Source organism: Cercospora kikuchii, assembly GCF_019650295.1.
Source record: "Cercospora kikuchii DNA, contig_00005, whole genome shotgun sequence".
NCBI lineage: Eukaryota > Fungi > Ascomycota > Dothideomycetes > Mycosphaerellales > Mycosphaerellaceae > Cercospora > Cercospora kikuchii.
The window spans coordinates 903,842-926,612 of NW_025408586.1; the positions used below are offsets into that span (position 1 = coordinate 903,842).

General features: G+C 53.5%; 9 protein-coding genes across 9 annotated transcripts; 6 read left to right on the top strand and 3 right to left on the bottom strand.

Annotated features, from left to right (window-relative positions):
* Positions 1–1,596: 1,596 nt before the first annotated feature.
* CKM354_000814300 (uncharacterized protein) lies at positions 1,597–3,788 on the top strand (the record flags this gene model as incomplete). The annotated part of the gene is made up of 6 exons (XM_044803511.1): positions 1,597–1,761; positions 1,848–1,993; positions 2,034–2,147; positions 2,214–2,261; positions 2,323–3,299; positions 3,346–3,788. The coding sequence occupies 6 exons, from the start codon at positions 1,597–1,599 to the stop codon at positions 3,786–3,788; spliced, it is 1,893 nt and encodes a 630-aa protein (XP_044659446.1).
* An 866-nt stretch (positions 3,789–4,654) lies between these two features.
* On the top strand, positions 4,655–5,224 carry CKM354_000814400 (uncharacterized protein; the record flags this gene model as incomplete). The annotated part of the gene is made up of 1 exon (XM_044803512.1): positions 4,655–5,224. The coding sequence occupies one exon, from the start codon at positions 4,655–4,657 to the stop codon at positions 5,222–5,224; it is 570 nt and encodes a 189-aa protein (XP_044659447.1).
* A 681-nt stretch (positions 5,225–5,905) lies between these two features.
* CKM354_000814500 (uncharacterized protein) lies at positions 5,906–7,884 on the bottom strand (the record flags this gene model as incomplete). Its single annotated transcript, XM_044803513.1, has 2 exons — positions 5,906–7,677; positions 7,821–7,884. 2 exons carry the CDS (start codon positions 7,882–7,884, stop codon positions 5,906–5,908), a joined length of 1,836 nt encoding a protein of 611 aa, XP_044659448.1.
* Positions 7,885–8,434: 550 nt separating this feature from the next.
* Positions 8,435–9,441, bottom strand: CKM354_000814600 (uncharacterized protein; the record flags this gene model as incomplete). Its single annotated transcript, XM_044803514.1, has 4 exons — positions 8,435–8,492; positions 8,543–8,721; positions 8,771–9,141; positions 9,192–9,441. 4 exons carry the CDS (start codon positions 9,439–9,441, stop codon positions 8,435–8,437), a joined length of 858 nt encoding a protein of 285 aa, XP_044659449.1.
* A 2,764-nt stretch (positions 9,442–12,205) lies between these two features.
* On the top strand, positions 12,206–14,476 carry CKM354_000814700 (uncharacterized protein; the record flags this gene model as incomplete). The annotated part of the gene is made up of 2 exons (XM_044803515.1): positions 12,206–14,147; positions 14,199–14,476. 2 exons carry the CDS (start codon positions 12,206–12,208, stop codon positions 14,474–14,476), a joined length of 2,220 nt encoding a protein of 739 aa, XP_044659450.1.
* Positions 14,477–15,444: 968 nt separating this feature from the next.
* On the top strand, positions 15,445–16,716 carry CKM354_000814800 (uncharacterized protein; the record flags this gene model as incomplete). The annotated part of the gene is made up of 1 exon (XM_044803516.1): positions 15,445–16,716. The coding sequence occupies one exon, from the start codon at positions 15,445–15,447 to the stop codon at positions 16,714–16,716; it is 1,272 nt and encodes a 423-aa protein (XP_044659451.1).
* A 357-nt stretch (positions 16,717–17,073) lies between these two features.
* Positions 17,074–17,627, bottom strand: CKM354_000814900 (uncharacterized protein; the record flags this gene model as incomplete). The annotated part of the gene is made up of 3 exons (XM_044803517.1): positions 17,074–17,194; positions 17,253–17,558; positions 17,623–17,627. 3 exons carry the CDS (start codon positions 17,625–17,627, stop codon positions 17,074–17,076), a joined length of 432 nt encoding a protein of 143 aa, XP_044659452.1.
* Positions 17,628–17,961: 334 nt separating this feature from the next.
* CKM354_000815000 (uncharacterized protein) lies at positions 17,962–20,077 on the top strand (the record flags this gene model as incomplete). Its single annotated transcript, XM_044803518.1, has 2 exons — positions 17,962–18,035; positions 18,085–20,077. The coding sequence occupies 2 exons, from the start codon at positions 17,962–17,964 to the stop codon at positions 20,075–20,077; spliced, it is 2,067 nt and encodes a 688-aa protein (XP_044659453.1).
* An 861-nt stretch (positions 20,078–20,938) lies between these two features.
* Positions 20,939–22,628, top strand: CKM354_000815100 (uncharacterized protein; the record flags this gene model as incomplete). The annotated part of the gene is made up of 2 exons (XM_044803519.1): positions 20,939–21,055; positions 21,111–22,628. The coding sequence occupies 2 exons, from the start codon at positions 20,939–20,941 to the stop codon at positions 22,626–22,628; spliced, it is 1,635 nt and encodes a 544-aa protein (XP_044659454.1).
* Between the last annotated feature and the right edge of the window lie 143 nt (positions 22,629–22,771).

The window sequence follows — 22,771 nt, forward strand, 5'->3', positions numbered from 1 at the left end:
GGTCGCTCCGGCGCAGCTTTGGGAATCAACTGCGTTGGGACTCGGCTCTTCCGCTGCTTGTCTGTGGCCTCCATGTTCTCATTGACTGCCATGTTCGCCGTCGCTTCTCTCAACCTTATTTTGAGCTGCTCGGTCGAGTTCGCTGGGCCGACGGAGCGGACAGTGACTCTGAGGATCGACATTAGGCTGATCGAATGGTGGGCGTTCAGAGTAATGGCTTACGTTCGCGGAGTTGCTTGGAAAGCCATTCTAGTGGAGCGGAGAGATGGGCGTCGAGTAGGTTTTGTCAACTTCCAGCCAGATCTCAAGGAGCATGGCGGCAAACCGCACATGGGCGTGGGTTACATATCGTCGATGCGCAGGATTTGAGGTCGCGCATGGTGTACGAGAGTGCGTTGTCGAGGCAGAAGGTGCGACGAGATACGTGGCCTTGCACTTCGCTGGTGGCGACTTCTGATGTGATGGCAGCGCGTAGCAGCAAGGCTGAGCTGCAGCTGCAGTCCACTAGCAGAAACAAAGGGCACATCTCATGCCAGCGCCCCACCAAGAGTCGATTTCCCGCCACGGTCTAGCTGCGGGCAGCAAAATGGAACTGGGCGATAAGCTCACTTTGCGACCGCTCTCACGAAACTGGTTCCGCGGTAGCTTTGCTTGTTGAGACAGGTCGCCTTAGCTACGCTGCACAAGGCGGAGACACAAGGGTCGAAAGGGCACTCGATGTCTTCATAGTCAGAAGAGTACGGATTCTCAATCCTGCTCTCTGTTACGCCCTCCGACAGTAGCACGGTGCCGCCGGCCTTCGTGCCTCACATGGCATACTGCGACACAGGCGTGCCTCCTCGTCGAGCTAGTGAGGGGAAGCCCGAGGCCGGCTTCGCGTTCTGTATCGGATCGGAGCCTGGAATGCTACTGCAGGCTAGTCGCGGACAGCAAAACGGAAACTCGGATTTATGCACACTTTGCGATGACTCTCGCGACCTTAATCCCATAGCTATGTCGCTTGTTGAAATGGAGGGCCTTAGCCACGCTATACAAGGCGGAGATATGAGGATTGAAAGCGCACTCGAGCTCCTCGGGCGGAGGAGTACGCAATATTCATCCTAGTCTCTGTTTTGCTTTCCTGTAGTACTGCAGCGTAGCGTTGAACTCGAGCCAAGGGAGGAAGAGTTCCTCATGCTAGAAGGCGCGTAGTCCATTTGACGGAGTTCGCGTTGCGTCTTGCTCGAGTTCATGACAATGCTATAGCTCATATCATATCGCTGACCCGGATCCGTTCTCTGGCGGAACCGGATAGAGCTAAGCATTGAAGATAGTAGCACGACATTCTCCAGCCTTCCTCGCTGCTCCATTTCCACGCAATCGCTGCTATGAGGAGATTCGTGTGCCATGCAGTACTTACTACAAATAGCAAAGAGTGCCAGCGCTCATACTGACAACAACTGCGCTGGACCGTAGTCCAAAGAATCGCCCGGCACCGGTGTTCAGGATGAAAGCTTAGCCGGTCGAGCCGACTCCGCACGGGATATTGTGGGTGATTCGGAAGGGCAGGAGGATGTCTGAGCACTCACGGATCCGCGCCCGCATCCAGCACGCAGCATGGCGGAAGAGAACAAAGGGCCGCGGCGCATGCAGTATTCGTCCTGCGACGACTGCAGAAGAGCACGTGTAGCCTGTGATGCGGGTCGCGTGGAGCGTGTATCTGAGCAAGGCTCTAAGGTTTGTACACGCTGTGTGACCCGTGAACGGCCTTGCACTTTTAACGTACGTCAATTTCTTCTTCTTGGGCCTGTCTACTGTGTCCTGACGATGGTGTATGGTATGACGGAGGAGACTAATGGCTGCTGCAGTGGATGCGAGAGGCGAGGTTCAGCGCCTCCAGCAGATCCGCCAACAAGGCCCAGCGTCGGCACTCATATCGCAGCGAGAACGGCTCCGTCGCTGCTTCGGATTCGACGGCAACTCCTCTAGCGACGGGGCCGAGCAAATCGAATGGGTGAGCTCGTCAGTAAGCTCACACGTACCTCTACTAACAGCAGCAGGTCCAGTCAATGGAAGAGCGAGAATGGCGACTCTGCCTCCCGGAGCATCGATGATATATTGGACCCCATCATGAGCCAGCATCTTCGTATTATGTACTCGGAAACATGGTATGCAGTCAGCTTCAAGACAGGCACGTGCGAGATCATTCTGCTAGCAATGCTGACTCCTTGCAGGGAGGTGATCTTCGGCAACTTCTTGTCACGATTCAGCTGCCCTTTCACGTGAGCATCTCACTGAAATTCTCACTCCATTTTGCCCTTCATCTGAGACCTGTGACATCAGATTCGGAGACGAAAGTGTATCAGAGCGCATGTTGAGCATCAGAACACTATGTACGCAGCTGGACCGATGGATGGCCGATTCCACAGCAACCACAAGCCCGCGAACCTACACGGAGCAATTCGATTTGAACGCCGTGGATGGAGATGACTATCAGATTGACAAATCGCTCGATTTGGTCGTTTGCGCGTATGCAGCTCGATGGCTGCCTTTGATCGCACCGAATGCAGATCCGGACGAGAACCAGCAGATCATCGTACGTCTCTGGCGTGAGACTCGACGAGACATGCTCAGAGTGATCAATCGCCCTTCCTATCGCTCCATGCTGACATTGTATCTCTTTGGGCTCACGCCTATACCCGAGGGTATCTCGGATGCGGAGGAGCATGATGGCCTGTCTGGACATGTCTGCGTGCAAGCTGCCTTGCAACAGGTTTACATGCTCCGCGTGAGACAGAAAAGCTTACAGTTCAACGGCTCTAAAATGTCTCCGACAGTGACTAAAAGCATTTCTCTCGGCACGGATCCTTTGGCGACTAACAGCTTTCTCGTCGCTGAAAGCCTTGCGCATTGGGCTGCTTTGACATTCGACACATCTCAGTCATTCACACTGAGCGCCAGGCCAATTTTGTCCTCTGGCCTTTTCGGCTATGAGGACGACTGGTGTTGGGGACTCGTCCGGTCCTGTACAGAAATGTTTCAAAACACAAGAAAGGAGTGGTACGCCGCCGGTATGGAGATCACAGAGTCCAAGGCGAACCAATTAGTCGCCAGTGGTTCGGCTTTCAAATTGCTCATGTTCAAACTTGCCGCAGTGTTTCGCGAGGCACTCCGCGACGGGCATGATGAACCAGTATTGGCGAAGGTCTACAACGCCGTCATCGAAGGGGTGGCGCAGTTCAATCGAGTCTACAGAGACTTGCTCGAGGCTTGTCAAAAACGCATACATTTCTTGTCGCAGGACACAAAATTCCGCTGGTGTAAGTTGGGCTGATGTACGAGGGGAGCTTTGCTGACTCCAGACAGATGTCTTGATGATACACTATCATCTGAGCATCCTACTAGTCGTAGATGCCATCGAAGGAACGAATCGACACGATCTGCTACCACGATTGTTGACAGCCAAAACCGATGCGGAAAATGCCATGATCAACACACTGGCCTTTGGCCTAGAAACAAACTACAGCATCAGCCTACAGACAGGCACAAAAGCGCAACCTACACCTGGCGCGGAGCGTATCATAGTCCCACTGCAGGCTGTTGAAGCATATCCTCACCACATGGTAGCAGCAGTGCAGCTCATGTTTCGAGCCATACGGCGAGATCTTCGAGCAGAGAAGATCGGAACGGACACTTACGCGAATCTAGCATCGATTTTGCAACGAGTGCTGAAGCTGTTGCCCGACAGCTCGAAGTCAGTACAAGCTGCAAGGAAGTTGGCGGAGACGTACAATATGGATGCTACATGACGAGAATCGTGCGAAGATTGGTTGGGAACCACGACAGCTGACGGCATGTTGTGTGACCTTTGCTCCAAATTTAGTGCAGGTTCATGCCTCACACGAACACCACAGAGCGCAACACGTCCCTCGTCTACCACATCCTGATCGATGGAGGTGCAGGGCACGCATCCCAACACTGGTGCATTACTTGTTCTTGCATTTCAGAGCGATTGTCAGTGAGCACACCTTCCTCTACGACAAACGATTGCCTATGCAGATTGGCCTGGCACGCAGTGCTGCAGATGTCTGTCCGAGACATGACTATTCTGCTCGTTGGACATCACTAGGAAGTGCCATACTCTGATGCAGAGAGTTGCATAACCTCGATGATGGACTACGAAGGTGCTGTAGCGCGCTCAAGTTGCGGACAGCAAATTGGAAACTCGCAAGAATGGCACTCGTTTCTCCCTCGCCGCGACCTTGGCTATGCGACTATGCCGCTCTGCCAGACAGGGTGCCTGAGCATAACGAGTAATTGCAGAGATACGAGGAGTGGGAAAGTGCTCGTCCAGCCCATGGGCACAGTAACCCGTGTCTTATCGCGGGTTCCACTTTGGTTTCCGGCGGGAGCGTGCTGTCTGAGCTACGTCAAATACTTTGTGCCCTCATCTTGGGCTCTCACAACGACCAGAGCGCGCAGTGCGACCAGCATTCACGATGTCTTGATCATTGGAAGCGCATGAAATCCATGTGCACGTATGACAAACACGACACAAACAGGATTGCCTTGAACACAGCATAAAACAGCACGAATGAACCACTTACCAGTATCCACCTCATAAACTCCAACAGCCGCTTCGATACTCAACCCTCGACACCACGACAACAGCAGCATGTCTTCATCAAAGCCAGCCAGAGCAGGCACAATCAAGCAAAAGCTCCGCGAAGCCCTCGCAAAACTACGCAAAACCCCCGTCGTCACCCCAGAACAAAAGCTCCACCTCAAACTCGACACTCTCAAATCCCAAGCCACAAACCTCAACACCCAAGCCTCCCATCTCCTAACCCAGACCACCACCTTCACCTCTCGCGCCTCTTCCACACCCCTCCCCAACTCCCCACCACCTGACCGCGAACCTCTCTTCGAACGCCATCCTACCTCTGGCCCCCCAAGTTCTTACGACGCACAAGTCCGCGCGTACGAGACGTTGACTACAGAGTGGAAGGAGTTTTTAGAGAAGGATGTGAAAGGTTGGGAGAAAGAATTGGAGCAGTTTGAAAAAGTTTTGCCGAATCTGAGGGAGAAGCATTTTGATTCGGACAGGAAGGTGGGAGAGATGGAACATGAGTTCATTGGTTTGGGGAATGCGGTGCATAATTTAAAGTTGCAAAGGACGGAGATTCGGAGGGCGGTGGAGGGCGTTGGTTTGCCTAAGGAGGGTGGTGGAGGAGATGGAGAGTAGAGTGTTTCATGCTTTCCACGGTGGGGATGGAGGGTTGGTGGTGGTGTTTCTGTGAGGATAGGTCTAGTCAATGGTATCGAATCACGGGAGGCTGATGAATGGAAATGGATCGCTTCGTGGAAGCAGTGCTTTGATTTCCTCAGCGCACTGTGCTGCCATTTTCGTATTGTCTATTTCGATAGGCTAGTGTACTGAATGAAGCACGCACTGCTTCGATACGAGCTCAACTTGCAGAAATAGCTCGATACGCGCACACATGCACCGTTGGGCGCAACATATCGTGCATGTCAAGCCACGTTCTCCCACATGACGAATCTTGAAGAGTGTCTCGTCCCAACGCGCATACTTGGTCAGTATTACAGCCCCAAGCACAGCAAGCGAGGTCGTCAATGAAACAGCAAGTGGCTGCTTAGTGGTGACCAATCTCGAAGTTTCAGGACCCTGCTCCGGCACCGAACCCCATCCAAGGTTCTCAACTTACCATACATGCGGTACAGAAGCCTTGTTGTCGTATCTGCAGACAGCAGAGTCATGCCTTCATGGAGGCAAGTCCGACCGAGTTACAAAGTTCTATGATAAATCCTCTCCCGCGTGCCATGTCCAGAGTCATGTTCCTTGTTCGATTGTCGGTGTCAGGTCCGCACCGACATTTTCGTCAGCATTGACCGGAATTTACTTCATCTATCGTGGCTTGAGATACCGCCCTTGCGCCATCTCTTGCTTCAAAGCATCCGCCTGGTCCGGTAGTGGCGCTCGTCTTCTGATACCAGAGCCACTGCCGGCACCGCCACTCGCGTTTGGAGGTGAGCCAGATGGCGCTGGCATGCCTGGGAAGCCGTTCGCTGGAGGCGGAAAGCCGGGAGGCATACCAGGCATACCCGGAGGAGGCGCAAAACCCGGCGGCATCTGCCCGTTAGGCGGAAGCGGTGGGAATCCAGGCGGGATCTGTCCTTGACTGAGAGCTTGCTGGAAAGCGGCCATGTCCATGCCTGGTGGTAAGCTCCCAGGCGGCGGAGGGGCAAAGGGCATGCCAGCAGTCGCGGGATTTGGCATCGGAAAGTTGGAGGGCGCGGCACCGAGCATTCCATTATCTGGTGAAGGCATGGCGGAACCGAGTCCGGGTAGGCCGGCGAGACCTGGGAGTCCAGGCAAAGCAGATCTGCTAGGCATTTTCTGATCTTCGAGACCATCTGCTTCGTCCTGCTCTTCAGCATCTTCTTCCTCACGCATTTGGCGCTCGTTTCGCTTCCATGTTCCCTTTTCTTCGGCAGCTGTTTGGCCAATGTGCCATTTGTCATTAAGAAAGCTGCCCTCGCCGGGTCGCGGGCGCGTCCAGAAACGTGTAGCCCTGTCGTTTGAGCCAGTTGCTAGGATGTGGCCCATCGGATGCCAGTCCATGCTCCATACGTTAAACTCATGCGCATAAGTCACTCTGTGAGATGGATACAGCGTTTGTGCGGGTGCATCCGCGGGATTCGGCGCATCGTAGGGTGATCTTGTTATGGCTGTGCCTGGCGGAGGGTTCTGCTCGTCCAGCAAATAATGAAAAACGGCACCGTCGGCAGCTCCAGTGCTGAGCATGGAAGAGTGGATTGGATGCCATACAATTGAGGTGATTTCCTTTTCGTTGCCCTTGAGCAGAAAGACGTCCCGCATCATGTGGATATCGAAGATTCTCACTGTCTGGTCACGAGCACAGGACGCAAGCAATGCGCCTCTGCTGGGCTCGAATTTCGTCATGTTCACTGTGTTCTTGTGACCATGAAGCGTTGTCAAACAGCGGCCAGAGCGCGGATCCCAGAGTTTCAAGTTGTGGTCTTTCGAGCCAGACACGAGTAAACCTTTGGAGGGGTGCCAGTCGACGGCCTTAACGTCCCACTGATGCCCGTCGAGCTTTGAGATCTCTTCACCGGAGGCGAAATCGAATATTTTCAAGCTAGCATCATCCGACGCAGTCACGAACTTCGAGTCTTGAGGCGCGAATGCCATGTCTCGTACCGGCATGTCGTGCGCCTGGATCTCCTTGACATTGTTGAAATTCGGCTGCCAGTATTTGACCAGTCCTTCTTGGTCCGCGGAGATCAGCCAGTCGTCGCTATGCGAATAGACGATAGATCGAACAGCAGCTTCATGTGCTTGCATGATAGTCTCGAAATTGAAGCCGGTGCCGTTCCAAAGAGTAAATTCGCCGCTGGTAGCGCCAGTAAGTAGTCTTCGGCCGTCTGGAGTCCATTTCACCACGTTCACAGGATGTCGGTGTTTGTTGAAGGATGTGTGTAGGTGCTTCGCGGGCAGCGAGTCTGCGGCATTCCCTTTCCGCGCTGCTGGAGGCACCATGGAAGCCGCATAACTCAGCGTCGGCCGTTCTGCTTCGAAGCCTCTAATGCTGCTGGCCTTCGAACGTCTGTCGTGCATGAAATGTACGTATGTGTTGCCAATATCAGTGGCGTTTCCTGCAGCATCCAGTCAGTAATTGACAGGGCATTCTACTATCACGATGGGCGGCAGCGCTTCAAATCTAGGTAGCTTGGCTAGAAGAGAAGAGCTGGGCCTAAAATTCCATCGCCGTGGAGAGCTTGTAAGAAGGGCCACTCACGTCTACTTGGTCGGCCTCGCGGCCGCGGCTGATCGAAGCCGCCATGTTCTGCTTCGCGATCCATGGCGGCGGGATGATAGAAACTGATCGGATCTTCGCCAGTCGAGAAGCCGTGGATGATGGCCGCACGGGCGCGTCTCACGAATCCGATTGCGAACGGCTGGAAGGTTCTTATCAGCTGGGCTAGTTGTGGTCGCCGCGCTGCCGCAATATCGATGCTTTCAAGCGTCCATTTGGATGATCACGATTCGGTGAGGCGCAAGCGAATGTGTTTCTATTGCAGACTCCCACGTCGTTGCTGCAGACGTGATCGGGACAGGGCCGAGCCGCTGCCGAGGACGCGCTAAAGCGCGAATCACTCGCGCCTTCTCTCGGTCCCCATGCCAGGCCAGGCACACCACATCAACTTTGCTGAGATACGCAAAGGACGACATAGCAGGGCCAAAAGCGACTGGCAGCACAAAACTCGCTTCGAGGAATTGGCACAATTCCCTTCTTTCCAATTTATCAGAGGCGTCATCTGTCGCGGCCCATCCGACCGAAAGCCAAATACGCTGTTCCTCGGAGTTCAGAACAGCAACGATATTTGCCTGTTGAGCGATCCTATCAAACGACTATTTGAGGAAGCTACCGTTCGTCTTGGCTAGGATCTCGTCGTAATATGGTTGGAACCTTTTCCACATTAGCAAGTGAAGCAAGATCGTCTTCCGAAGTCGACTTACGCAAGCCAACCTTTCTCGGGAGTGCCGACTTGGGCATAGCTGAACTGCGCTTCTTCATCATCAATGAAGGTCTTCTTGTGGCCGCTTCCTTGTGCTGCGGCATCGACCAGGAGCTGAGCATGGCAGGTTTTGTCCAGAGACAAAAACCAAAAAGCCGCAGCGTCCACTGTTTGTCCGACCTGCAAACTCTGTGAGTACAAGAATCGCTATTCAAGCAGTACGACTCACGGTGAGTAAACCATGATTCTGGAGAATGATGGCTTTCCCATCGCCCAGGTGTGAGGCAATCCTTTTGCCTTCCTCCCGGTCCAGCACCACGCCTCCAAATTGCGGATAAACTGCATGGTTCTTGTAGAATCGCAGGCTGTCTTGCGTTATCATGTCGAGCTCTCGACCGAAAACTGAGAAGGCCTTTCCATATACGGAATGCGCGTGACAGGCAGCATCGACATCCGGCCTGGCTTTGTGGATCTCGGAATGGATGGCGAATGCTGCAGCATTGATTGGCTCCTCGCCAATGACTACCTCCCCATCCTCATTCACTAGAATGAGGTCCGAAACACAGATCTGCGAGAAATGTGCAGACAGAGGATTCAGCCCTTAACTATTGTCAGTACACGGAGCGAATGTGGGGTTGTGCAGAATGTACAAAAATGGTCCTTGAGGATTGGATCGCGAACACTGATATGTCCAGCCACGCCCTCGTCAAAACCTCTGTCCGCGAAGATCCTATATGCGGCTGCGAGGTGCTGCTTGCGATACAAACGTTCCTCTTCGAACGAGTCGAATTTGGGATAAGATCTTATCTTGAGAGGTTTCCCACTTTTGGTTTTGCCAAGTGCTCCAACTGTGGCATTGCCATTTGTTTCGGTGCTCAATGTGGTTGCTGAGGGCGACATATTTCCTGGCGTTACGGGCTAATTTTACTTAGAGAGAGAGGGTCACACAATCTGAGAAGTTCGCGCAGAGGTCGAAGTTGCCACTCCGGCAATCGACAGCTCATGCCCCGCATTGCAACATCGCCGGAGTTTGATGTTCCGAATGCTCACAGAAATGATGTTGCACCTCTACAAGTGCAGTATACTTGGCGCTATGGTGCAGCAGTCGACACGACCTTTGTTGCCCTTTATTCAGGATGGTTCGTCCTTGGCAACGAGGCACAGCGCTTCGCTCGTGGAGAAGCCCGCTAGGTTGAAGCTGGTGACTGCCATTCTGCAAGCATGCACGTGCGTTCGTCAGATCAGAAGGCTGAACATGACAGCGATCTCACGCCTTCTTTGGCCTGTGCAAAGAACAAGCAACCTATCGAGCTCGTGATCGGCTCGTACTTGCTCTCGCCCAAGTACAGTATACGCGCGTATGGTTCTCTTGTGGACTCCTGGAAATGCAATGCGCTCTGCGGCCCTAACAGGCCTAATGGCAATTCGCTGACGAAGCGGAACGGTCAGTGAGCATCCGTATGTTTGAAGGCAAGGGGTTGCTGGACGGCTTGCATCTTTCAGGAAGGTGGAATCTGCTTGAACTTAGGATTTGCGGTATGTCTCGGGTGGTGAACTTAAAGGCTGCGATGGCTTTAACGAGAGCCATGGATCTGGTTTTCTCCTTGTTCCTGCCTCATGGTAAGCCATGCTGTGCCCGATAGCCGTGGCATCCATGAATTTGTGACGCGCATTGGGCCATGTTGGCTTGGTCTCAGGCACCGCAGGTGGAAGCATTGGACGAGACTGCGGCCGTGAACGGCTCTGCAAGACGGACGACACTCGAGTCACTGGATACCGAAACATGCGCACTTGGCGACACGAGCTGATCGACACTGTCAACCCACGCGGATGCCACCGATTGCACGACTCGCTGAGCAAGACGAGTGCACCAGAGCCTGGTCCAGCCAATACGGCTCGAGGGACTTCAACACACTGGAAGTCTACATAGCACTATGAAGAACAATTCCTCGAGGCTGTTTAGCATTCGTTAGTGCTTCTCTCAGCCTTCTCGAACGTTGCTAGCAGAGATCTTCTGCATCTTCGTGGACTGGCAAGGCTGTGTCGAGATGGAACAAGCCGCAGCTATACAAGCTCAAGCTCGGTATCCCAGAGCTCGTTCCTGCAACCAGTATCACACAGCTACCACGTGCACCGCTGGAAGGAACTTTCCCATCGTTTTGGATTGAGTTCAGAGAGCCTGACGACGCTTGCGCAGGAAGATTGCATGATCCACTCAAGTATTTGATTACTCTGCACCGGCGATGGGACCTGCTGGTCCGCAAACTCGGCACGACTTGAATGTTCGATACTGGTACGGAATGGAAAGATTGTGCTCGTGCCTTCGCAGCTGCGGCCTTCATGCAACCTAATCACACTCGGACCTTGAGACGAGGCCAGTGCGAGAAGGGCGGCAGCCTGTTCCTGCGCTCGTCGGGAGGTGGATTGCGTTGAGCCTCCTTCATGACACGTTCTCATGTCGACGGTACCCTAAAATGTTCATACGCAATCATGATACGGTGGTGTGGAACAAGCTCAGTTGCGTCTTGTGCATGCTGCAGTGTCGCAAAACCACCATGTCCGAATCATTAGAAAGTGGTAACGATTGCTCGCTCGCTGCCAAGCTGTCTCCGCGGAGCTCGGCGGCGTCTCAGCTCACCTGAGAAGGGCCGCAAATACCTATAGAGGCTAGGGAGAAGTCATGGACGATGCTCATGCCACCGGCGAACTGCTTCGTGTGATGATGGCATGAGGCGCGCATAATGGGGTGCAAACAGCACTACACCGCCGAAATCCGTGCCTACATCTGTTCAGAACTCTGGATGCACGCCATGACAACGATGAGATGCACAAAGACGATGGTAAGTGAAACGCATGCGTCGGTGGCCCATGTTAAAATACGCCCGAGGCGGAACAGAGTTTCGTTTTGAGATCGCTCAGACCCGAACCAGACATGCGGATCCTAAAGGGGATGAGATGGCGCTACTGGCGCCCGGCAGTCTGCATTGACCGCCGGCGCCGGCTCGGAGGCGTACCGTTGAGAGCTTGTGAGAAATGCGCGTCTTTCACGCAAGTCGATCCACTGGCAGCTAGCAGTGTTGCCGCCGGCTGGCGGCGTGATGGAGCTTGCCATAGCTCAAACTGCATCATGCACATGTGCAAGGTGGACATGTTGCAGGCGAGCGATCTGCTCACTCAAACGCGTGTTCACCACGCGTCAGTGCATGCAAATTCCATGCTCGCAGGTGAGCTTGACATTTCTGGAATTGTCTCTGCGTCTGAGTGAGCATGAACTGCTGGAGAGTTATGTGCTATACCAATTAGAGGACCTAAATGGCAGAACGTCCACGTAACAACCAGCCGGTAGTGCCGACGCCGCATGGCTGCACCTCGTAAAGCATTTTGGCTTTAGCCCTTGATGCCGTGCAGAGGCGGCTACAACGTTAACAGGAATATGCTTCAGCCATAGGTGAGAGACTGGATCGGGAATAGAGCCGATCGCTGTCATCTGTTGCCTCGTGCTCGTGGACTACTGCGCGGCATGGAGTGCAGCTAAGTAGGTGGTCCCTCCCTGGCGTGATGACCAGTCTTCCCGCTGAAACTTGACACAGATATTTTGCATCGTTCTCATCGTTGCCTTCTTCCACATCGTAGCGAGTCGTTCGTACTCGTGCAACCTCTCACGATGGGCCTCTTCTCTCGAAAGGGCAAGTCGAGCAAGGAGACCTCCGCAGCAGACGAGCTCAAGAAGTCTGCTATTCAAACCAAAGTTACGAAAAAGTTCGTTCCTAGGCACGGGTCTGCCACAGTCACCAATCAGGACGCCCGCGAAGACAATGCTTCGGATGGTCAACAAACAAGCGTTATCGAAAGCCGGAGAATCGAAATCCCAAGACATGACGGCACATTCCAGCGTGCAGCATACGCTCGTGGATCGATGACAGCTCCTGCATCGCCTAGCGGTCAGCGTTTTCAACAGGACAGCGGCTACGGCGAAGATGGCTATTGCAATCCTGCGGAGTCCATTCCAATGCCTCCGGCTTTCAAGGAGAGACACAGTGCCTACAGACCCAAATATCAACATCGCAGCAGTTCCGACTACTTTGCGGCCGGTCCTGCTCCCAGGAAGCACAGCACACCAGGAGGCTACTACACGCCTCACGCCTCATCAGACTCTGGTTACGAGTCCGCCGAGCCCATTTCTGCTGCACACTCTCGCGTTCCAAGCGAGCTCAACTTGCTGGACTATTCTCCAAGCTATCTCCAGCTCACTCAAACCATGCCCGAACTCAAACTGTATACCGGTGAACAATCACGCGAACGGGAGAATTCTCCCAAGCACAAGAGCATCGGCAACGTTTCGCCTTTGGATCTGAATTCGGACTCCCGATCGATTAGATCAAATAAGTCTGTTAGCAAGCGTGCAAGATTCGAAGACGATGCAGAGCCAATGCCATCGCTGCAAGCATTGGAGCAGTACAAGACAAGCGATGAACTGACGTCGAGGCCTGCCTCGCTATGGCTTTCCAACCAGGACGCTGAATCTGCCACACCTGAACGACATCAAGCAGAAACCCGTGCCCAAATGGAACAGCCCCACCCGCGAAGGCGACAGTCATCTCAGTCCAGCACTGCACACACGAGTCCTGTAGATCCATGCCAAAATCGAGTTGGAAGCTTACCTCCGCTGTCAGTACTGGAGGGTTTCAAGGTCAACAAGAAAGGCAAAATACTTGACGAGGAGGGCGATGCTATAGGAGAGCTCGTGGAAGGTGACCTCCTGGACTGCGTTCGCCAGAAGGCTAACGCCAATGGCGAAGTCATTGATGAGTATGGCCGTGTCGTTGGGCGCGTACGAACATGCGCTCCAGCTCACGCGCCTGCGAACATCAGCGCACAGCAGCACATTGCAGTCACGTCACCAGCCCCGGCGACCCAAGACTCACCGGCGGTGGTCGAACGCGACGTTGCATCAACGTTGGAGTCTCAGCCAGCAGCGCCGTTGCCGTCGTGCGCAGCCGACCCAGCGCCACATGTCAAAGACGTCCAGCCTCATGCGGAGGAGGCGGCGGCGCACGACACGCCACCTGTCAAGCCAGCCGAAGAGATCGCTGAAGAGCCAATTATTGCAGAACAGAAGACTCTTTCCCATCAGATGTTGCAGGCAGCAGTGCCTACACAAGAGACAAAGCGCATGTCTCGATCGGCGAGCGAGAAGAGCCTGTCCGAGCTCACGAAGACCTATGTTCGCCCAACTATGAGCTCTGTACCAGAGAACAATGTCCCAGAGGACGAGTCCATCCCAGCGAGTCCAGGCTTGTTCGCATACAGAGGCGAGATCCCAAAGACAGACGGCACACCAAGCATACGAAGGAGGTCGAACTCGCCACCCCAGATATCAGCTCTTTCAATGCCCACCCCAATTGCACCTGGTCAGCTGCCCAATCCCGCACATTACGCCAAACTGGCGCTCGTTGGAGGCTTCTCGAACAGCACTTTACATCCTCCCATGCGTCCCACGGGCGCAAATTCGCGGCGTACAACGACACACTTTGGCGGCAGCGTCGCTAACGGGTCTCGACCCCCACTACCATCCGCACTCAAGAAGACTCAATCCCACACATATGGTAAGTTCCCCACATCTAGAACAATGTTCCTGGCACTAATCCGTCATACAGGCTTTGAAATAGGCCCGAGCGGAAGCGAGTCCTCATCAGACGACGGCCGTATGCTCAGCATGCCTCATTCGCGTGCAGCATCAGTCATTACCAACACCACAGTGTCCTCCAAGCCACGTACATACTTCACACATGGCGGCAAGGTCACGGTCGAAGTAGCCACAAAAGCTGCTGAGACCGCGGCTCCCAAGCCAGTCGCGCCACCAGTCCCAGTCGAGGACAAGAAGAAGAGTCGTATGAGCATGAGTTTCCGCAGAAAGAGCAAGGCTGCGGCTTGAGATCTTGACGATCAGACATATTTCCTTTTGTGAGCTTGATAGCGTTTCGAGCGACTGGCACCACCATTGCAGACATGGTGAGTCTTGCAGGCAAAGACACTGAATTTTCTGGAGAGCATTTCGGCGGCGCAACGAAGCCCTGTCTTGATAGTAGCAGTACAAAGATGATTAGCTGTACGCACATATTACCGACCACGTGTGTCCATTTCCCATGTCTCCAAGTACACATGGCAGTCAAATGCAGTCTCGTGCGAGCCACGCTGAAAGCAGGCATCCCACGAGCTCGTGCCAGCTCATCCTTGCGTCTTGGCGGTCAACCTCGGTCGCGGTCGCGGTCAGAAACTTCAAGCCCTGCGCACAGTGCACCACACCATGATCGATCTTCACATCTCTTGTTTGCGGCTTGCTTCTTCACGGCAAGCACAAGCCTCACCAGCCTTCAATATATGCCCTGCAGCCATCATCACATCATCAGTGCTCAAACGTCTAACCAAAACAATCCCGCTGCGTATTCCCAAAGAAGCCGTTGACGACTTTCGACGTTCGGCAGCGACAAGCCGATCGCCTTCTGGGCCGCATCTAGTCCCTTCTGGGGGCGAAAGTGGGTGCAGTAGCTTGCGCCCACGTGCGTGGGAGCACGAGATTGGGTGAGAAAGCCAGAGCAGAGAAGAGGGCTGGTTGCTCTCAGCGGGCGAAAAAAGAAAACCAGCCTATCTTCGTGTTCTCATCTTTCCTTCTTCTTCCCCTCTCACTACACTACTTCCAGTGATAGCCTTTCTCACCTCGTGGACGACTTCGGGCTTTGCGTTCACGCCACTTCTCAAAAAAGCTCCAGCAAGCGACAGCCTGCGATACCGTTGCGCGCACGCACGCCTTCCCGATTGCTTGCAGCCGCCACTTTTGATAGCTTTGCAGGGCACGGCAGAGCTGACTCGAGCTTGCACTTGAGCCGCGTGCTTATCGTCACCATGTCGAAGCAGGAATTTACCGATGCTGCAGCGCAGCAGAATGCATCAGGCCGTGCAGAGATCGAAAGCGAACCCGTGGAAAGAGTGACAATCGAGCCGAAGGGAACAAACAGCTCTCCGGACTCTCCGACGGATTTCAAGACTCCCTCTGGACATGGCCCGATTCACCTGGTTGGTGCAGACCCTTCGGAGCAGCGTCCGGTGCAAACGACTGTTGCGGAGCTCGAACGACGTGAAGGAGGTCGATTTGCGTACTTGAAAAAGCCGCAATTCTACTTCATTCTGCTCTTGTCTCAGGCTCTGGCTGTGACGATTACTGGAACGAACACAATTACTTCTCTGCTGCGCGAAGAGAACTGGGCAATTCCGGCTTTTCAGAGCTTGTTCAACTACATTTTGCTGAACACTATCTATACCAGCATCACGATTTACAAATATGGCTTCAAGAAATGGGGCAAGATGATCTACAAGGATGGCTGGCGATACTTTATCTTAGGATTCTGCGATGTGCAAGGCAATTACTTCACTGTACTTGCTTACAACTACACGACTATTCTTTCTGCGCAACTGATCAACTTCTGGGCGATCGCAGTTGTTCTGTTGGTTTCCATCATCTTCCTCAAGGTCCGATACCACTGGCTGCAATACGCTGGAATTCTGATCTGCTGCGGTGGACTTGGCATCTTGGTTGCATCTGACCACATTCGAGGCACCAACGGAGGGCAAGCCGTAGATGCTGTCAAGGGTGACCTCTTCGCATTGGTCGGCGCTACCTTCTATGGATTGACCAATGTAGCTGAGGAATTTCTGGTCTCCAAGCGACCAATGTACGAAGTCATCGGCCAACTCGCATTCTGGGCTATGCCCATCAACGGTGTCCAGGCCGCCATCTTCGACCGAGCATCTTTCCGCGCTGCACAGTGGAGCGGCCAAGTTGGCGCATATCTTGTTGGATACACTCTACTTTTGACCTGGTTTTACTCCGCAGTCCCTCTTCTGCTTCGCATGGCATCTGCAGCGTTCTTGAACATTGGTCTGTTAACCGGCAACTTCTGGGGCGTTATTGTTGGAATCAAGATTTTCAATCTCTCGATTCATTGGATGTATCCTATCGCATTCGTCCTGATTATGGTTGGGCATTTCATCTACTATGGCACTGAAGGAGTTTTGGGCGAGGCGAAGAAGCCTTGGCTGGGCGAGAACCAGGAAGGTGGTGATGATGGTATCGGAAGTGCTCGCAGGAGATTGGAGAACCCGAATGCCTTTTTCTAGACGACTGATGACGGTATCCTTGTGAGGCGGTAGGCTTATACAGCACTAGCATAACGGCCGTCTTCCTCGTCAAATGAACAGATTGTGCGAGACCAGGTTCAAGTTGCGTTCAATGCTGTAATGCTGTTTTTGTGGGTTTCTTGCACCGACAAGCTTCTTCTCAGCGTGAAGTGTTGAGGTCCAATTTCCATTGAACTCCGTCCTCAGGGAAGCGAGATCCACGCGGCCCGAGATGCTTCTTAGATTAAAAACCGTTGTGACCAGATCCTGCGCGGCCGTGCTCAAAGGCCGCGTTATCTCAAGCACTTGGCACTTCAGAAGTGGTCTAACCGGATGGTATCGCCCGTTAGCTTGCCCTCACATTCCACCTTGTATGGCGAAAGATGCCAGAATGAGGACCAGGGAATTCGTGATTCCCCAAGCGAAAGGAATCCACGTCGACATACGGAAGAAGCCGGCAGTATAGCAGCCAGCGAGTCTATCAAAACAGTCAGCACATAATGCTTGCTCAAGTCGGCCTTTACGACAGCACTCACAAAATCCCCGTGACACAACCAGCAATCACCGCCTCCGTTGCACCAATCACGGCATAAACTAATGGCACGATCCAGATGATTTTCCAGTTCCGCCATTGCATGGCGCATGCGTAGGCTGCCGCTATCAAATGTACACCGCCCACGCAGATTAGTGTCCAGTAGAGTGTGAAGCGCCACATGGATTCCACGTCGTAGAGGTAGACATTTTGGGATCCGCTCACTGGGAAGGGCCAGTAGAGGGATGGGAAGGCAGGAGGTTCGTAGGCAAGAGGCTTTTGGTAGACTTCTTGTTTGAGGAATCGGTTACTCGGGGGCGTATTAGTCTTGATGAGGGAAGGAGGAAGTGGTGAGAGTTGAGGACTGGGCTTACGCCATGTTTTGATGTTGCTGGAGGAGTGCTGATGGGAGTTGAGTATGGCCTCATGACCCTGCTCGAATAGCTGCGTGCCGGAAGATGTGGGTGTTCATTCGGACGTCCTGATGGTAATCTTGATAGTCAGAAGAGTTGCATGTTCGGACTGATGTCGATGTTGAAAGCCAAAGGGCTCGAGCTCAAGCATGTGCAAGGATGCAAGGGCCAACCAAGCAGCCAATCAGCTTCGCGGCCAGGGCCTCGGCATTGACTTCACGATACCAACAACACCTTCCACTTCATCACAGTACGCGACGAAACAATCGCATCATCGAATCGCCTTTGTCTTGAGGCACGATGCCTGGCGATCGCCTATTAGGCACGCTGCTGAGGCATCTGCAGACGTATACCGACCAACAAGATACCCCAAGGTCAGTCAACTCTGAGTCGTGTTTGTTGTAGCCGTCTGACAGCGTACAGGCTGTTCGGGACAGCATCATCACTTCTGACGACACTCAACAACCCACTCAATGTCACACTCTTGACAAGTCAACTTCTCTCAGCTCCAGCGATATGGGCGTATCCGGAAGGCTTGCGATCGTGCATGCGAATGATCAGCGTGTTCCATTCGGCTGCTCAAGCTCTCATTAAACACGAAAATGCTGTGAGAGATAAAGTACCTGATGCGGAGTTCTCTCAGCTCCAACACGAGCGCACACTTGCCAAGGATGACTGGATCGAGGCTGTTATTCAGGGCGCTGATGACCACTCTCCCCGATGGCGACATTTGCTGGCGATTGCTGGACTGCTCCTTGGCTTCGGCAACCCCGATGACGAGAACATTTCGAACAGCATGCGACACAAGCTGGAAAGTGGGTTGGTCACTGCGGCCAATCTGGCGCTTGAGGAGACGCTAGACGACGATGAGGTTGGCTGTGGTGGTATCACACTTGTGTTGAACCACTGCTTTCCTATCATGTCGAATTTTGAGAGGTCGAAACTGGGCTATGATCTTCTTCTGCCAGTCTTGATGAAGACGACGTTCCACTCCAGTGAGGGCTTACAATCAGCTTACTTCCTTGGAGCCCTAGATCGGGACATACAAGTCACTGGGAATGGCAAGCTGAGGTGGCCGGAACAATCACATTCTTATCAGCGATTGCAACATATGTCGTCAGGGCCTCTAGTCAAATCACTTGGACCACTTTCGAGACTCATAGGACATGCCATCGAACAGGTCCGGGAGCACTGGCTTGTTACTGTCGCGTTGGATGACCTGAGCAACTTCGGCCGAACACTTATCACACAATGGCGGCAGAACAGGCTGTCGAATGTCGAAAGCACCGAGCAAAGCCAATTTTTGGATGAACATACAATCACCACTACAAGCCCGGCGTTGTTCAAGCTACTTCAATCGGTCCTGTTCGCCAGTGTCATCGTCATGCGAAGTGTGCTGGGCCGAATGCTAGGAGATCCCATGCTAGCTCGGGATGAGCTGGCACCTGGTATCGCGCAACAAACACTTCATGTGCTCCGCAAGATCTACTTCGTCACTACCCGCCAGGGCATGTCGACATTCTCGCAGTACAACTTCGTCTACTATACAGCAATGGACATACTGAGCCAGTATCCGGGAGAAGTCGAGTCCTTCCTCCGCGAGATCCAGCCCCCACAGATTGGAAAGGTCGCAGAACATCCCTTGGACCGGACTCTCGATCTCTTCTTCCTCAACACAGTGGAGCACTTCACACTGACCCTACCAACGCATCTCACAGCCGAAGTTGTTGTGCCAGTGGTAACCTCTTACCTAGCAGCAGGCGGCAAAGGACCACTCCTGCCAGTCTTTGAAGCCGCCCATAGCGTCACGTTGGCCGTATTCTCTGCGCCACAGAATGCTCAAGCGACAATTGCGAATCTACCTTTCTACGTGGATTCACTGTTCAGAGTATTCCCCTCGAATCTGTCGGCTCGCCAATTTCGACTGGCATTCAAATCGCTGCTCAAGCTCACATCGCCACCTTCATCGCTGGCAGTGGAGCAACCGATGATGCCGGCCGTACTTCTCGACTTGCTACACGAGCGAGCACTCAATGCACAGACTTCACCTATACCTATTCGCTCGGACTCACCAGAGGCTGCGGTCGAGTCCCCAGTGGCTGTGTCCGAACAAGCCGTCCTCACCCTTACCGTCATCGATGGTCTCACGCAAATCCCACTGGATTTACTTGACGAATGGCTCCCCATCACGGCGGACATGATTCACGATATACAAGACATGAAAATGCGGGAGCATTGCAAAAATCACTTCTGGCATATACTCGTCTCTAGCGGAGAGCTTGACCCGGAACGAAGTCGCGTGTGCCATGCTTGGTGGAGCACGAGCGGTGGCAAAGAATGGGTGTTGTACGGCAGAGATGAAGCAGCAATAATGAGTGGTGGGCTAGATGATGGGTCGGTAGAGAGCAAGCTGTGAGAATAGGAGTGCATTGATGACATCGCTTCTGTCGATCAGAGCTTGAAAGCATCATCGTTACCATTCATGACAGTTACGAAAGGACATAAAAGGAACCCTTTGCGCAGACTCGACGCCGCCCATATGGTACCGCCGACCAGCGCTACTGCATGTCTCAGCTGAGTAGCACAGTGGTAGCTTTTGAAGTGGCTGCCGCAGAGGGGATTTGAGAAACCGAGCATATGGCATCACCGTTGTCTCGGCTCTTGACTCGCTTGCTAGTGTTGTTCTGCTCGAACCATGGTCAGTGTCATGCGAGATCTCCTTTCTCCGACCCAGAGAAAAAGGTGAGATCGAGACCATCGGTCGCTGTCGTGGCTGAGCAGAGCTGCCACAGTATAGAGTTTCACATTGAACCCCGCGGGCTGCTGTTCTCGACCTGCAAGGACCTTTATTGTTCCTCCTTCCTCTTTCACTGCAGGCAGAACACGTGGGTGAAGAGATACACGGATGCTGTGCAGCTCTTCCCTGTTTTGCGTATTTTGCTGGTAATCTGGCTAGTCTCGCAGTTTGATGAGCAGAAGCTCGTACAGCGCGCGCATAGACAAGCATTTTGGCAAGGTGACGTACGCGTACAACACGACACGACATGGTCGTGAGCAAGGAACTGCCCACTCGTTCTTCTCTCCACTTTGTTTGCGTTGCGGCAAGACCGGTGAACGTGCGGCGGAAGCTTCACTTCGTGCTAACTTTCTTGTCTTTCCGTCTTCCTTGCACTTCGCGCGACTGAACGCGGAAGCCATTGAGCTTGCTCCGCTGAGCATTGGAAACAGGGCAGCTGGCAATTGACCACGTTCGAGTTCCAGCAGCAATCCAGTCAACATGTTCAAGACGGTGCAGCGCACTGCGCACAAGGTTGGCAGCAAGAGGTCGGCGGATCAGCAAGATGTTGGATCTGTGATTGCGGAATTCAAGGCCACGGATGATATGCTCCTGCGCGTACGCATTTCGACTTCAGCTTCCTGGCAGCCAACTCGAGCTGACACCTTTCTAGCTTGAGAAGGACATTACAATCTGGCGCAATGGCTGGGAAGAAATCCTCAAGTACCAATACGATGCCTCCGAAGCCTTCGCCTCGATCTACAAACCCATCGAACCACCGCCCGAACCGACTACGAATCGCAGCCCCCCAGTGCAAACACCCCACGAGCAGATGCAGAAATGCCTTGGACTTCAGAAGATGTACAGCGAGCTGAAGGCGGACTTGAAGCAGGAGATTGGCATGATTGACAACAAAATCGTGAGACCGGTGAAGGAGGCCAAAGCAGCAACAAAGTCCCTCCAGAAAACCATGAAACACCGTGAGAATATGAAGGTGGACTTTGAGCGGTTCCTCAGTAGGGCCGAGCATGCGCGGAAGAAGGAGGTTAAGACGATGAAAGAGGAGGCTGCATTGGCGAAGCACGAAGCGGATCTTCAACAAGCGCAGATTGATTATCAGACTGCGGACGATCAGATCAAGCAGTACTTTCCGCCTGTGATTGAGGCTATTCAGGCGCTGCTGCCGTTCCTTCTCACGGCTCAGATTGAGATTCAGACGACGCTGGTGGGACAGCTGTACACAAGCCTGGATGCATACTGCAGACATCAGGGTATTCCGAGCCCGGCACCGAGTGATGGGGAAATAGTTTCCGTTTGGGACTCGGAATTCTCGAGCCTCCGGAAGGAGTGGGAGTCACACTCGGAATTGCTGAGGGGAGGAAAGGCGATTCACTTGGCTATGAACACGCCTACTGCGGAGCATACCTACACAGGACTGGGCATAAGGACCAAATCTTCGGCCCTGGTCTCACGCGGCAAAGCTTCGATGCCAGGAAAGTCAGCACCACCAGTACCTCGTCCAGCAGGTAGTAGCAATGGCACTAGCCCTCGACCGCAGCAGATTACATACCCAGGAGCTGAACAGGAGGAGGAAGATGCGCCGCCGAAACCACCACGGCCTGGCGCCATGCCATCACCTTCACCGAAGTTTGGTACTTCACCCCTCCCGTCACCGGGCATTCCTGCAAACAAGCCTCGCATGCCATCCACAACGGCGAATGGTTATCCAGCAGACCGCAAATCGCCAGGAGGACTTATACCGACTTATCCAGCGCAAGCTCCGCCAACATACACGGAATCTCAGGCTTCTACTCCATCGGCACACTATGTCACGCCTCCAAACGCTCTTTCGCGCGTGTCTTCTCACAACGATTACTTCTCTACCGTCAATACAGGCATGCCACATTTGAATCGACAGAAGTCATCGCAGTCGATTGGTGCATCAGTGGCCAGTATTGCGGCTGCGAAGAAGAAGCCTCCACCACCAGTTCCGGCCAAGCGGATTGGTTCGGCGCCAATGTTGTATGTCACAGCGTTGTACGACTTTGAAGGCCAGACTACGGAGGATTTGCCATTCAGAGAGGGCGATCGGATCAAGGTCGTTAAGAAGACTGAGAGTACGGATGATTGGTGGGAGGGAGAGCTCAATGGGAGGAAGGGAAGCTTTCCTGCGAATTATGTGCGCTTGTAAGAGCGCTATAGGAGAGCAGTGGATGACTGCTTGGTCTGTATAAACCACAAAAAGGCACAAGATGGTGTCTGAATAGAGTGAGGAGGGCACTCGGTGAGTGTCACTCGAGCTGATCAACAGCTCAAGTAAAAATTGTTCAGGTC